General features: G+C 38.1%; 1 protein-coding gene across 1 annotated transcript; it reads right to left on the reverse strand.

Moving 5' to 3' along the window:
• Positions 1-5,338: 5,338 nt before the first annotated feature.
• LOC139735904 (succinate dehydrogenase [ubiquinone] iron-sulfur subunit, mitochondrial-like) lies at positions 5,339-16,659 on the reverse strand. Its single transcript, XM_071646660.1, has 9 exons — positions 16,540-16,659; positions 14,013-14,093; positions 13,080-13,138; positions 11,756-11,899; positions 10,995-11,073; positions 10,623-10,739; positions 9,486-9,587; positions 8,609-8,731; positions 5,339-7,727 (listed from the first exon to the last, which is right to left on the reverse strand). The coding sequence occupies exons 1-9, from the start codon at positions 16,603-16,605 to the stop codon at positions 7,638-7,640; spliced, it is 861 nt and encodes a 286-aa protein (XP_071502761.1). The 5' UTR covers positions 16,606-16,659; the 3' UTR covers positions 5,339-7,637.
• Between the last annotated feature and the right edge of the window lie 374 nt (positions 16,660-17,033).

Genomic DNA, 17,033 nt, shown 5'->3' on the forward strand with positions numbered 1-17,033 from the left:
TGCATACTATAAAGAAGTTAAAGAAGCATGGTGATTCTGTCAGTCTTATGCAGTGAAGTTAATCATAATGTAATTATGCAAAGGGTTTAAAGTTTATTTGAGTACCCATCACTCTGGTGTTTCCTAACTCACTTCATGCTTAAAAAAACATTCCACCGTCCAAACCTCAATGCTGAAATATATCCATCATGTATTAAAAGTTATGGCCTTAATGGCAGTAAACCTTTGAAGTTTCATTAAAGTTTTTGCTCATTGTATCTCCTTTTCAAAATCCTGTCTGCTCAGTTACTTTTAATGTGAAGAAAAGTAAATGAAGAGCCAAGTTTAATCACTACATCAGAGGAAACAATGAGAAGAAATGATTGATGTGAGTGGAACATTTTAAGACTTCAGGATTTAATTGTAAATTGTCTGCATTGTGAAGCTGTACTGTGTCTTTCATTTTTGCAGCACGCACAATTTGTGTTTGAAGACATATAATGTGTGATTCATGATATATAATTTATTACTGCACACACAACTCATCTTGAAACACACTAGAACCTACTTGCTATCTTTCCTGACTTTGATTCTGTTTGAACTCCAGTCACTATGTCTGAAGTAAAGTTGCAATGGGAAGCCTTGCAAATGTAATAGTTCTCCGCACTGCCAGCAAGTTTTATTCTCCTTCAGTAGTGTGAAGTCCAGATTGATTCAGTGTGTAGTCGTGGTTATCAAGTAAGACGTAGACCGAGAAATCACAGCATGCATTGTGTTGACATTTGGGTTTGTGTAAGATGGTGTTAATGTCAGTGTCACCATTATTCAACCTGACCCAAGCTGGGGATGGGGGATGGTGGGCAGTCAGAGCATGGCAGAGGTCTAGACTTCGCCATTTATGGATGGCAGGGTGATAAGTCAAGTGGCTGGAATGCTTGTCAAAAGGTGGGATGAAGCCCAGAACTGGACACTGGTGATGACCTTGGGTCAAGGTATCAATGCCAAAGCACCCCAGTGTGCTCCCTCTTTGTCAAACATTGACATGTTTACTATTGGTTGTGTCACATCACAGAAACCAAGCTAGACTGTAGATCAATTCCCCTCTCTATCCTCTAAACAAGATGTCTCCTTTGTACAATTGCATTCTGCAAGAGGAATATGCCATGTTTAGAATAGTGTAAAATGCAGAACTGAACTAAAAAGTCTAAATGGTGCCAAATTATGAAATGCCTTGCACACAGCCAGAACGACAAGCTGCATGCACATTGTAAGCCTTTAGTTCATTCAATACTTGATTGACATTTTAGTATTAGGACAGTCAGAAGCACTGTATTCTGTTGGTCAGCAATGTAATGGATCAACAACAATTTAACAATAATATGACAAAATCAGTGATAACTTAAAATTACCTGCAGCATATAGAGATATACAGGTACATGAAACAAACAAGGAATTATACGTGAAAGCATTAACATATTTTGAAGTGCAAGTGGAGTTGCTGATATGATAATCCCTTCAAAGTAATTACTATGGAATTTGAAGTTTCATTGATTGTCCCCCCCCCCCCCCCACACACACACACACACACATACACTCCCAACACACAGGGTGACTCAGTGACTGTTAATAGACCCACTACCTTGATCACTCCCTTTCTCGAATGGAGTATTCCGATTTCCATGAATTTCTTTTGTTTATTCTAGTGGGCTAGGAGCATTCCAGTTTAATGATATTTGATGATTGATTTGTTTTCTTTTCTTTTGTTTTGTTTTTGCTTTGGGGAGGGGTAGAAGAAAGGGATCATGATGCAGAATGCTATGTCAGGAATTGATTCAAATCATGCACAGGGTGATTTTATGGAAAAAAAAAGAAAATATTGAACAGTGGTTGTGTTATGTGGTTGTGCTGGATATATGTGTTGTGGTGTATTATTTGTTTGTGTTTTGTTTCTACAAAGGAACATTTAGAATTTGAAGACCAGCAACCTGTATCTTTCTCTGTGAGAAAGGCATCTGTGGAGCCTGTGGTCTTATTAACACCTTTTCATGTTTTTCTCGGCAGCTACTGAAACATGCTTCTTTACACAAAGTAGTAACATGTGTCTTTCTTGAATCTTGGTATTGTTAGTGAAGTAGATATGAAGAACTTATCGGGTTTTGTTTCTGCATTGTTGATATCCTAACCTTTTAATTCAACCATATGTAGCCACTGTCATGCTGGCAAAACTTCTCAAAGTTTTAAGTTCTCAAAGTTTTGCCAGCATGACTGCAGACTTCCAGAAAACTTCTTGCAAAACTTCTCAATAAACTTCCCACTCAAACTAGGGAAATTTTGCGAACCCTGCAAATCTTCTCAAAATTTGTGCAGTCTGAATGCTCCCAACTCAAACTTATCAAAGTTTGTCACATGACTAGTCCTGCAGTCCTTCCCTGAAGCATCAGTTCATTGGGATGTACATGCTTGCATAGTTTATGGAATAATCATTAGCTGTCAGATAGCATGCACTGTCTTATGTTACACGCGCACACCAGTGACCCAAACTTTGAGAACTAATCGAGAACTGAAACTTTGAGAAGTCTGGCTGCTGGTGTGAATGGTTTACTTCATGAAGAATTCTCAAAGTCGAACTTCAGGAAGTTTTGCCAGTGTGACTGCAGCTCATATTGTGTGCTCAAGGTATAGAATGTTGACACCATAGTGACTTCAAAGATTGTTGTTGCTTCTTCCTTTTCGTAGGCTGTGTGTTCATGGCTTGAAAAAGCACCATCGTGAGATATGTGTGTAAGCATAGGTATGAAATCAGATCTTTCTGTACAGCATGTGATGCTAGTAATGTTACTGAAGAGAATAAAAGACAAAAATGGCTCTTGTGTCATGTAGAGAGCTTGTTTCTTGTTGCAAGGTGAGTGAAAATAAAAGTTTATCAAAGCTCTTTGTAAGAAATCATGGCGTTCTGTATTCTTTCATTTCCTGTGAGAGTTTGTGTGGTAAAAATATGGCTACAACTGTATTGATCAGCAGTTGATGTGGTGATATAATGTAATCAGCAGTGAATCCTATCACATTTAGTTAATGGAGACGATGCTTCTGGTTTGGAAAAGCGATGGGAGCATGGTCCTTCATGGGCCAGGAGCCCCCAGATACTGTGATATATTGATATTTGTTAAAAGGAATTTTATAGGTTTGGTTGAGATGGGGGATTCAGATTTTAACTTTTTGTCTCTCTTTTTTTTGTGTGAGATAATAGAAACCACTCATGAACTCTGGGTGTACATGTATTACAGAGCATAAGAGGAATTTAAAGTTTATGTAATGAAAATCATTTTTGAAATTGCTGAGATATCTAAAAACAATGTAAAACGAAGTGGTGCTAATAAAAGGTGGATCTGACCTTTTTGGATGTATTGGCCGTTTAAACATTTTTCATTGAATAAACCTTGAATTCCTCTTAGAATTGAATGCTCTTTCATATATCATGAGAGGTCTCATTATCTTACAAAAAAAGTTGGAAACCTGAAGCCCCCATCTCAGCTAATACTATATATGCCATCCCTTTAATATATAACTTCCTAGCAACAACTTGGCAACAACTTTAAACTTTGTGTGCATGCTTCTTTATGAAGTGTCACACACTTGACCATCAAAATGTTTATGTCAATGACATGTAAAGCAATATATATATCAAGGATGTATACATTGATATTATGCATAGGCTGCTCTTGTTGGATCAATGATATTATATGGCAAGGACATTGTTGGACTTGCCTACTCTACACCATCACACAGACTTTTCAAAAAAGTCATTTAAAACTTTACAGTACCCGGTAATCCTTGCATATTTCAATCCTTGTAAATGCTGTCATCTTTCAACCATTTCTATGCTGTCATTTTTTTTTTTTTTTTTTGGGGTCACTTTTCATCTTGCCTTGTTTCCCCTTCTGTCATGTCTTTTTTCCTGTAATGTATTCCTATATTTTCTTCCTTGAATATGCAGACTGAGAAAATTTTTTTTTTTGGGGGGGGGGGGGGGGTAATATGTGCTTTTATGAATATGGTTTATTATCATTGCACTGTTGGCAGAGTGCAGGGGATTTAGTGCAAAGATAATGCTTGTAGTGCTTGCTTGTGGCTTGCCATCCATCCAACAGCATTACTCACCTTTTTCTACTTTGAAAGACAAGATCACCATAATAAATGTAATACTAGTAATTGAGAGAATGCTGCAATATCAGTAGAACACATTGAGAGTTTCAAGAAAATCTGAGAATCTGTTCAAAAGTTATGAATATTAGAAGTTTCTGTGCCGCAAATGCTGGATGAGAAGACTACTGCAGGTTGTAATGTAACTTGTAGAATGATATAAAGAAAATATCACCTCTTATGAAATATGAAAGGGCATGTAATTCTATGAGGAATTCAACTTTTATTTGATGAAAATTGGTTTTGAAATGGCTGAGATATCCAAAAAAGAGCGATTCTAATAAAGTGTGGGACCCACACTTTATTACGCTCGCTTTGTTTACTTTGTTTTTGGATGTTTCATTCATTCCAAACCCGATTTTCATCAAATAAACTTTGAATTCCTCTTAAAATGGTATGCTCTGTACTATATCATAAGTGTTTTCTTGGTATCTTGCAAAAAGTTAGACGCCCAATTCTCATCTCCACCAATACTGTACTATCCCTTTAAGAGAATTCAACATATGTTCACTGTCTTGCATAGTAAATGAGCACTTGACTTTCACAAGGTGGGGGAAAGTGTAATACCCCTTAACAGTTGAGGAATGTGTGCCTTTTTTCTTGTTGTTTAAAAATGAAATTTTGCGGGATTCATTCAACATTTTCCTCATTTCGTTTCACATTTGTGATATCAAAACCTGCATTAATCTTCTCATCCAGCAGTTACTGCACAGAAACTTTACATACAAATTCATTACTTTTGAATGGATCATCCCATTTTCCTCAAACTTTCACTGGTGTGTTCTACTGATATTGCTGCATTCACTCAATCCACACGTACAGTCAACCTTGCCTTTATAGTCGAATTTGGACTGAAGGAATAGCTTAGACTTAGAGAAAATTCTACTTATGAGGGATTTAAATCAATAGAAAATAAAGAAAAGAGGCATGAAAAGACCTTTGAATTAGGCAATTATTTGACTTATGTAAGGTCGACTGTATAATTAAGAATAAATTGTCCTGTGAACAGTAGTTACAAGCACAATCACCACAAACACTTCAACATCATCACAGACTTTGCATTGGGTGCTCATTGAATTCTCAGCCACCTTGTCTTCTTTTATCTATCCTAAAGATAATACACAACTGCTTGTTGATTGTTTTTAAAGAGTAATATTTATTTCATAGGTCTATTATCACTCCATCTCTCACATGTTACTTGGTCTAGCACGACAATCAGTTTGTGCAATTGACTCTAAGATAAAAGAGGTTGGTGATTTAAAAAAAAAAGAAGCGAAAACATACACAATGATATGACAGAAGAACCAATTTTTTATACAAGTTTCCTGATAAGCTACTGACCTCCTTTAGTCTTTAAATATAAACTTTGAGGTAGGTCTGAATTAATAGTCCACTACCAGTAGTATAATTTCTTAATTCTATCAAATTGTATGAATACGTACTGTGCAGTTACTCAAACACACAACGAGCTGGCCATGCACATTGATTACCTTATAATGCACAGAGAATAATTGATAATGCAGTAGAGAAAAAAAATCTCACCTCAGTTTTACAAATCTCAGGAGGAAATTATAACACATAGGATACAAGCATTACACGGGAAGGCAAAATACCATACTTTCACAGCAGTATCTCTAAAATGCATATCATCCATTCATCTCTTGATGGATGCTTGAAGGCAAGCTTAACCAAACTGTGTACACGATGCTCAAAAATGTTTACACAAATTCAACTTGGTATGTAATGAAAAACTACATAAACGAACCATACTAAAATGGTGTTTGTCTTTGACAAAAGATGCCAGAGGATCAGACAAAACAAAGATGAATTTTGAGGTACGTTTTCCCTTCTATCTGCCACATCTACAGGCAGATAAGGCTTAAATTTGATGCTTGCTATTGGACACAACCTGCCATATTCAGGCAGAGTTTACACGGAAACATAACGTTCAGTTTAGAAAGTCCATTAACTTTCACAGTAAATGTGTGAAAATAAAGTAAAACTTGTCAAAGATAATGATAAAATTTGCTAAAATATTTTATTTCTTTAAAATATATGTGTCTGTCTTCCAACAGTTCTCTTGTTTACATCATCTTCAGTAAGTTGTTCTCTATGCATTCTCTTTTGTCAAATCATACGATGCCAAAAGCACACACACTGCACTTTTTGTGTTAAAAAAATCAATGTGGGTGAAATGTCCAATTATTTACCTCTAATACATAAAGACATGCAAATAATGTGCCATAAGTATTCTAGAGAAAAGGGTTATCATCTCACACATATTGCGATCACAAATATCTGAAGCTACGTACAACTGTTGGGTCTCTCGTCAAACAAACAGTGGTTTAATTTTGGTAGCTTTTTCCTCGGTGTAAAAGCTGTGATGACCAGGCTTGAATCCGACTCCTCGCTAAAAGACAGCAGTATACTCTTCAATCTCTACCTGATCTGTAACACAAAGCTATCAAAAGACCATTAGTTCTGACCCACACTAAGGATGATTTCACAGCAAGGGAACTGTTCTGGCAGAGGGGCTAGAAGAACCGTGCCACACGAAAGCACCCATACAGACTCTTCCCAGAATCATCTCATTCTCACATACTGCGCATATCTGTAACCATCACTGTCACTACCCCATAGCAACATCTAACACTTCAGCACTGCATCTTTAGTGTGCATCTCAAATGAAAATACATAGTATTTAATTCAGTGAATTCCCAGTCAAATCTTCCAAGTCTATTTCGTAAAGGTCTGGAAATCTACAATAATAGTCTATTTCCCTATAGCAGAGACATCTCACTAAATACATCACTCCAAGTTACAAATATGACAGTCAATGTTTTTTTTTTTGAAATCAGTAGAGCTCTTCTTGAGTTACATTCTCATCTGTCAATTTTGGCTTGGCTCACAGAGTATAATTCAAAGATGATCAAAACAGGAGCTGATAAAGATGGTAACACTAACTCCTTGGTCTTTCTACAGATATTGTCTGATTTATCTGATGCTACGTCTTTTGAAGCATACGGCTAGGTGACCTTTACAATCGGTATGTACTGTAGAATGCTACATCAGATGAATCCTCAACACATCCTTCATAAACAAATATTTACAAACATATCTTTCCAAGACAATTAAAAATAAAGTAATAAAAAACATAGGGCAATGGTTAAAACTTCACCAGATTTCAGGATTTGCATTATTGGCCTTCCTAGCAAGACAGCCACAATCATAACACTTTTACAGTGAAATCCTGGGTTAAATACATTTCACACAATGTACACAATGATGTGGACAATTAATCTGTTTGGTTTTGGCCCAAACATGGTATAGGGGTTGTTAGAGACATCCAATGCCTGTCTGGCATAGATAGTCATGGAGTCTATACAAGAAAAATATTCCACCTACGACTCAGTCCCAGCCATACAGAATCCTGCAGGACAAGTTTTTGTTGTCGCATTTTATGATGCTGCTGCCGCCTTGAGGTCTGCCGAGCTGAAGCCAGATAGAAGCTTTTTAATTTCACCAATGGCTCGTCCGGGATTGAGGCCCTGGAAGCAACAAGAATTCAAAGTACCGGTGAGTGACATTATTAAGTCAAAGAGATAAAACATATCGCCAAAGGTAAACAACAACACAACAAACTTGTGACTATAACCTGGAAAGCAAAACAAATCCACACTCACTACACCTTTCAAAGTAATGATACTAGGCCAATATTGTTCATCTCACTTACAGTTAGCAAGTTGTTATAAGGATTTCACTGTGATTCCATTAGTATGCTTCTCGTTTTTTATAAATCAAATATGGGCCCCACAGACTTTTACAATGCACCCCCGTTATAGCGAACACCGTTCTAACAAAATTCCGATTACAGCGAAGTAAAAATTTAGGCTTCAACGTTATCAGCTCCACGTTCTTTATTGTTTATTTGTTCAGTTATAATAATATTTCAATGCAACGAAAGAAAATTGCCGGTTCCAAGCACTTCGTTGTAACGGGAATCCACTGTACTTGTAAAATGCATATTTACAAAATCACACTGACCACTTTATAGAGAAGTTGAACAAAGACATATATTTGGAGTTCATGAATTAATAAATATTAGCAGAACACATGAGTGAAGTCTGAGGAAAGTCAGACAGTCCATTCATAAACTATGAATTTGTAAAATTGTGATCAAACACATGTGCCACCATTACTGGATATGAAGGTTACAACAATTTGTAACATTACTAAAGTGGACATATGATACAAAAATACAAGGCAAATTCCACAAAAACTAGTTTATTCTAGCATCATGAAAGCACTAGACTTACATCATTCACAAGGCAGAGGTAAGAGTATCACCCTGAACATAACTCGGTTGAGGGACAGTGTACTTCTCACATGAAAATCAAATGGAGTAGATTTCTCCACTTTCCACACTTACCTTAGGACATGTCTTGGTACAGTTCATAATGGTGTGGCAGCGGTAGACAGAGAACTTATCCTGAAGCTTGGCCAACCTCTCCACCTGTAGTTCATCTCTACTGTCAATCATCCATCGGTAAGCCTGGAGACATGATATCAGGTTTGCATCGGTCAGGAGGAAAGGCTAGTTCTAGGAGATATTATACAAATGATGCACAGGACAGAGTGGATCAGTGAGAACTGGATGCGTGAGTGTAACTTTTTAAGTTTTTAAACCCAGGAGTGCAGAAAAGTGGGTTTTAGACCGTTTCCAAAGTAAAACAAGAGCATCCATTTCTCACTGATCCATGAAATACGCCTGTGCATCATTCGTTTTATAAAATAAGCCCGTAAATTCATGAAATTCAACCTTTTTCCCCATTATGTGTCCGGTACAGCTACATTACTATAGGTGGCTTGAGCCATGCGTTTGGATTTTAACGGACGCATGGCCATGCATTTGGATTTTACCAGACGAATAGCTCAGTGTTGATCAGTAAAAATCTATGAACGATAATTGACCAATCAGATTGCAGAGATCTTAAAGCACATTTTAAGAGTATCTTTGACTCATGACTGTTTTACCATACATGGCTCTGATTAGTCATGTCCTTTTTCAGTAAACCTCTTCAATCATATATATCTTTCTCTTAGAAATACAAACTACCTACGCACAGGAATAGACACAAAATGACAAACTAGTCGCATCCAATATATCAATTCAATCACAGGTCTATCTCATTAACACTAAAAGGTAACAAACAACAGGTAATTGAATCACAATTTCAGGGTCAGGGGTCAAAGGTCAAGGATGCATGCCCCTGGCCATCTCAATCATTCACAGACTGGCTCCCTACCTGCATGAGAACTGCTGGCCCAAGGTACTTGTCTCCGTTCCACCAGTAGCTGGGACATGAGGTACTACAGCAGGCACACAGAATGCACTCATATAGACCATCCTGCATAGACAGATTCAATACAAAATCAAATTACATCACTTTTTACTTCAACTGAATTTTCACATTCAAGTGACCACAAGGCACATTCAACAGTCTAAGATGACACACACCATATCAAATCGTAGCATCTCTTTATAAAACCAGCTGTGAATTTCAATGTGTACGAGCACATTACTCTTGACGAAAATTTCCCCAATATGGTACATGGTACTGTAAAAAAAGGAATGTTCTCGTGCATTTTAATTTCGCGAATTTCGCGAGCACCAATATTCGCGAAATTAAAATGCATGCGAAAGTTCTTGTCTACACTATATGCATTGAATGCCAGAGGCAATCTGCGAAAATTTCATGCCACAAAAAGAGGCCGTGGGCTCCAATTCGCGAAAATTTCATGCCGCGAATATATCATGTTTTACAATAACAAACAACCTATCACCTTCGACACACAATGCAGCACACAATATCTAGCAGAGCTTTATTGGATGAAATCTTGTCTTTTCCTCTTTAGCACCCTTTCTATTCAGAATAGTATTGAAGAAATGCAGGGCAAGCTCAGTCAGCTTGTGATCAAAACAAAATCATTGAACCTTTCTTTTTGAATGTGAGATTGCGTAGAAAAAGTAACTGCAAGTTAAGGAATATTTTCAACGTGAACTTGATGTGTACAGGGAAGGTGTAAGAACACCACAAATACCAATTACAAAATGAGAGTAACTGATTTTGCACATTCACATGAAGATTATGATACCCACTGGTTTCAAGAGGACATCCCTGTGAGGTCCTTGTAGAGAGAATGAGGTTAGGTTGGACAGACAGAGCCTGCTTCATCACCAAAAAATTATTAAATTCATGGAAGTTTAAACTCCTTTTATAATGTAACATACACTCTACTCTTCTTCTTTTTTTCGTACCACAAAGGAATAATGTAGGGCGATGATTCATTGTGAGATGTATAGCAGCACAGGGGATACAAAATACCAAAAGGTGACTTGGTAAAAGAGGGAAGATGAGAAAGAAAGCAAGATGATGACTTACCAGCTTTGCTCTGTCCTCCACAGACTGCAGGAACTGCTGCTCACCATACTTAATGTCCTCCTTCCTCTGCAGGTAGGGCTCAATGGACTTATATTGGGCATAGAAATTGTTCATGTCCTGGGGGATGGAGGCAAATGGACACAGAATTGAACGTTAACAGCCGAATATAATATATAATATATAATATCAGTATTAGATTAAATCTGTGGTTTACTTGAAACTAGGATGGCATAGTGGTGTCCCTATGGCTCTGGTAGCAAATTCATAACAGTGTATTAAACTAAGTTGATGGAAAGCATGACAGTGATGACAAGGCACTATAGATCAGAAAGCATCTAGTCATTAAAGTTGGGTTGCTTGATTCTTACTCACCGGTACAAGATCCTTGATGACATACATGTGTGGAAGTGGGTAGATTTTGCTGGCCTTACTGGAACCACGGTCAATTCGGCTGTGAACAGGAAACACGCAGAGGTAAAGGAATAGAGAGGCATATTTTGCAAAAAAACAGTGCTTTGTAAATTTCTGTGACCTGTCTGAAACTTAAAGAATTTCCAGAATTCTTGGATAATTTTTCAGGAACAATTTTATTTCTTTTGGACATATCATAGCATTGATGCCCACAAAGGAAAAAGAATTGATTCTCTGGCAATTTTCATCAAAGAAAGGAAAATTTGGGGAAATTAAGAAGGAAAATATGCAGGATCAACAACATGTCGATGCATGCAGTTGCAACATGCAACCATGGACTTTCAATTTTCCATTCAACTGAGAATTCTGCTGACATTTATATACCTTCTGTCTCTATTCAAAACTAATACCTTCCGTGTCTTCTATAACTCTACCTAACACTGACTCAATCATGAATCAATTACTGATATGGAATCATTGAACTAGCAGCTAGAAAGAGCACTTATCTTGATTATCAATTAGTAAAATACTTAATGCAAACACACAAGAAAGACAATTATTTAATTTTGGTGCCACTTTGGTGTCTGTGTGGCAGTAGTTACATATTTGTAATAGAGCTCCTGTCCTGTGAGATATACACAGTAGAATATGAAAAGAATAATTAAAATAATCCCATCTGTCACTGTCCTGTCTACAACAATTGTAATGAGCAAGCTACACACCTGATACATGCAAGGGTGTTGGTGCCGTTGATGTTCATTGCACAGGAACCACAGATGCCCTCGCGACATGACCTTCTAAAGGTCAGGGTGGGGTCAATCTCATTCTTGATCTTGATGAGAGCATCAAGGACCATGGGCCCGCAACTAAAGCATGAATCGAGGAAAGAAAATGTAACAGAACAAATAACTCTTTAATCTATATGTATACCGGGGTACACTAATTAAGCCCCTTCCCAAATCCCATACAAGAAATGTGCACATAATACATAGGGGACACAGCACCATATATATTTCATTCTGCTGTAGATGCATCAATGAAGACATGTGGAGTTTGGCTCCTCATAAATTCTGGGCTTGGTTGCAGTCTTACTTGATATTTGACTAGCACTGCAGATGCATTTAAATACAATGTACATACTGTATAAGGTAGATAACATGAAGGTCTCGTCCTGTCTGCCCAGAATTGTAAGAATTTCACATGTCTTTTTGGTCTCGTTGTACAAAGTTTTGAAAGCTATATTTTCAAAGACCCACTCATAGCCTTAAGTTTATAATTTGATTTTTAAGAAGTATTTTATAACATCACGTCAGCAATTAGATGAAGTTGCACTTTGACCTGTTAAAATTACAACTAGGAGATAAGGAAAAATTTGTGCCCACAAACGTGGGCAGCTTTTAACGTCGACTCTGCCAGGTTATAAAACAAGTCCCCTCTTTATGATAAATGAGCGCAGTGTTGCACTGTTGACATAAATGAAATTTATACAAACAAAGCAATACAATATGAAAATTTACAAAGATATTCAACAAGATTAGAGGATTTACTCTAATTTATGGCTCTACATAAAACCGCTCCTCAGGAGAAGTCCTCACATCTTGTCAAGTTAAACATAAATCACAGTTGCTGCATAAATGCTTCTTTAAATGCAAAACAATGTTCAAGGTTCACCCAACAGGTACACAAGGCCATATATGCAGACAAGAAGTAAGACGTTTGTTATGGCACTCCAAATTCCACTAACTTAAAAAGATCTCTTATCACATAGTCTTCTGCACACTAAATATCATGGCTAATGATATTCACATACACAGATCTAAACATCTTTCCTATCTTCTAAAAGAAATTTCCACTGCAATTGCCTACAGAGACAGTTGTTAGCTTCCCTTCTTTTCTTTTTTTTTCATCTGCAACTCTTGACTGACGTGATTGTATTTTCTTCCTGATTTTTCATATCTGGGAATCAGAAAATACTTGTACAATGCATGCTTCATTCTTCATAAATATAGAGATACAGGTACAGATAATAACATGTACAGTACTTACGTGTTGAGGTCAACCTCATATGTTTGCATGTGTGGCTTGTCTCCATCCTTATCTGGGTCCTGCACAGACAGAAACATAAAGCACAGAACTTTCAGCATGATAAAATCTCTGACAGATTATTTGTGCATGTGTGTACACTAGTGATATAAATCTAATTTGTCTACAGTGGACTCCCGTTATAACGAAGTCCTCAGGACAGGCAGTTTTCTTTCGTTTTATCAAAATTTTGTCATAACCGAACCAATAAACAATAAACCAAAAAACAAATAAACAAAAAGAAAAAAAAAGGGAAGTGGATAATGTTGCTGTCTGAATTTCTACTCCGTTGTAACCAGAATTTCGTTATAACCATGTTTGCTATAATGGGAGTGCACTGTATATATGATAAAGAATTCTACAAACATCTGTGTTCTAAGTTTTTATTTCGTAGGAGATTTACAAAATTTCGGAGAAATGGAGACTTGTGTTCATAAAGGGATTTATATGAATATTAATGGCATACTCTAGAAGGATTATAAGCTGCATATTGATCTCTTTCTGATTATACACAAGATGTACAAAGTGTATGTTACAAAACTTGACCTGCCAGTTGAAGGGTACCAAAATACCTGATCACTGTGCATTTTGCACTACAAAGACTAATGTTGTGGTCATGGTGGGCATGTAAGCATGCTGCCCAAACAGTTTTCATTTTCATTTTTTTTTCTTTGAATAAAACTATTCAAACTCTTCTTATCAGGTAAACTATACACATGTAGGTAGATGGATATGGTTGTTAGAAGCACAACCTTTCTGAATCACTGATTACAACAATGCTCTGCAAATGTGAGTATGCACACATCCCCTACCACATAATTTTGCTAAGGATGAAGTTCAAGCCTTCTTCTATTATACACATAGTATGACTGCTTGTTATGTACAAAAATCACTCACCCATCTGTAGATAGAGAATTTCTTTAGCTTTTGAGCCTGTTGATCTTGAGGGGCGGCTGCAGTCTGTGCAAGTCGCACTACCTGAAATGAAAGAAGAGTGTAGGGACACATCATTTCACATTGAATCAGGCAATGCCACTGGACTGCTATTGGTCTACTTCCCTCATTTGGAGAAAAGCTCCACACTTTTATTAAACTTGTGGCCTTTGAGATTACTTTCATTACAGCAATATCCAATATACGTAACAGCTCTTCAACCTATGAATCCGTTATCCAATCACATGCGAGGTAGATTTCTACGAGTCTTATTAAAACAAGTACCTCGCATGTGATTGGCTAATGGATTCAAAATGGGGACTTACTGCTAGCGAACAGCAATGTTGTGATATGGATGTAAATTTCGGCGATCTAACCTGTAGCTAATTCGATTGCACAATGTGAGAAAGTTACCCCAAATATTGCTGCATAATGTGTCATGTCATGTCAAACTTGTTTGAATGTACAAATGCTCTATGAAATTGGGTTTATTGTAACATTTGGTCTGTGCGTGACCACTGGCAGAGCATCACTACAGAGCCAGTAGGATAACCTCCGGTCTGTGTGTGTATAGGATCATAGGAGGGGATCCGTGTGAGGTACCAGGTAAAAATGACAGAGGTAAAAATGTCAGTGGTAAAAATGTCAGAAGTAAAAATGTTGGAGGCAAAAATATCGGAGGTAAAAATGTCAGAGGTACAAAATTGCTTCTGACATTTTCACCTCTGACATTTCTACTTCTGACATTTTAATCTCTGACATTTTCATCTCTGTAGTCTGACATTTGTACCTCTGACATTTTTAGTACCCTTGCCTTACCTCCGACATTTTCACTTCTAACAATTTTACCTAACAATAAAATTTTTATTTCTGACATTTTTACCTCTGACATTTTTACCTAGTTGACAATTATACGCCAAACCATCCGTGAAGCCAAATGCAGTCTCTGCGGAACATACATCCCCGACGACCAAATACAGACCAATCTTTCGGTCAACTCAGCACCTCACTTCCTCTGCTACACACATCACATGCCCACTTTCATCTGCAAGACTAGCCAGGACTTGAACGAAAGATCAGTCTGTAAATTTATCTGGTCGTCACCGGGGATGTATCATGTTCTGCGGAGACTGCGTCTGATGGCTTCACAGACCCAGGTAGATCCCCTCCAGAGCAGAGCAGAGTCATAACATCAAAAAAATAAGACTCCTCTGGATGTCACTGGACACACAGTTCTTTCTGTTTAAGCCAGGAATAGCCAAGGGTATGACTCGAGGAGTAAAATGGAAGCAGATTTCAAGAAGACGATGAAGACTTTTGAGAAACAGCTTGACCGATCTGATACTGAATGTTGACAAGAATTTTTTTTTTCCAGTGCATGTGCCATTAATCAGCAGATATCAGTTCGGGAAACCCACTCACAAGGGGGGCCCCTCCTTATAAGTAACCCATCCCCCTTATAAGTAACCCCGTCCCCCTTATAAGTAACCCCCGGGGCACCCCTTATAAGGAGTCTCCACGCTTTTTTGCAATGCAACGCGAAAATGAAAGGACTGCGGCAATTCGCTTGATTATGTCCATAAAGCTTCACAAGTTTCCTAGTTACTCACGAAATTTGAGCAAAATCGGTTTGAGGCATCATATCTAAAATCATGGATTTAAATGCGATGTCAAACGACCCATGCGAATGCTGAAATGCGAGCGATTACTGGCGTGAGTGTCGCCAGGCGCGGCGGCGCGGCAATGCTTGAGTGCAGACGTGGCGACTGAGTCTGCCACTCAGTCGCCACGTCTGCACTCAAGCATTGCCGCGCCGCCGCGCCTGGCGACACTCACGCCAGTAATCGCTCGCATTTCAGCATTCGCATGGGTCGTTTGACATCGCATTTAAATCCATGATTTTAGATATGATGCCTCAAACCGATTTTGCTCAAATTTCGTGAGTAACTAGGAAACTTGTGAAGCTTTATGGACATAATCAAGCGAATTGCCGCAGTCCTTTCATTTTCGCGTTGCATTGCAAAAAAGCGTGGAGACTCCTTATAAGGGGTGCCCCGGGGGTTACTTATAAGGGGGACGGGGTTACTTATAAGGGGGACGGGTTACTTATAAGGAGGGACCCCCCTTGTGAGTGGGTTTCCCGAACTGATATCCACTTAATTACCTCTAACGTTAGCTTCTAGACGCTATTGTAGATAAATTTTATCATGGTAAGAAGGCACTGATCGATGATCAGTCCTTCTTTACAGACACACAGTGCAGTGATGCTGGCCAAAAGGCCAGGTAGGCACCATTAATTAGTTGTAACCCCGGGCGCTCCTTCTTGTGGGAGCTTCGTGCTGGGGCTGGCTGGCTGTAGCTGGTCGCACTTATATAACTAGTAACTGTTACAGACATGACACAGTCTAAGTGAAAATTTACCACGAAGCTGAAACCAATCGCATCAGCTCAAACACAGGTTATGATACAGTTCCACGAATACAGTACTTACTTGACAAGATGTCGCTAAATTTTGCCTTTGAAGAAGGGCAAGCGAACTCCTCAACGCTGTCGCCATTTCGATTTCTTCGTCACAAAGTTACACAATTAGCACCTTACCGGAACACTGAGATCGAGCTTTTAGTCTGTGCGTTATGCGTGCGTGGACGTATGCGTAGCTAGCATTCTGTCGGCTAATTTCAGGATACGTAACAGTCTGTTAGGCGTAATAACCAGGAGTTCTCATGATATTTTCAGCTCATTTATGTTACTATCTGATGTGAGGGACTGAGGAAGAGTCTATGCTGGCACTTCGCCGAAGCTGTTGTCACATCTATTACTGAATCGAAGTTATGTAATCTCTTCAACTTTGTTCTGATTGTGATTGTGATTGTGATTTTGGGAGAAGCTGTGAAAAGCTGAGTTCAAGTGAACCACCAATTAGCCATCCAAATCCGACCTTGCATTTCATTTATGTAACAAAGATTCAGCCAATGGCTGTTGTTC

Source organism: Diadema antillarum, unplaced genomic scaffold (genome assembly GCF_040938485.1).
Source record: "Diadema antillarum isolate AM-2024a unplaced genomic scaffold, OU_Dant_1.0 seq00000604_RagTag, whole genome shotgun sequence".
In the NCBI taxonomy this organism is placed as follows: domain Eukaryota; kingdom Metazoa; phylum Echinodermata; class Echinoidea; order Diadematoida; family Diadematidae; genus Diadema; species Diadema antillarum.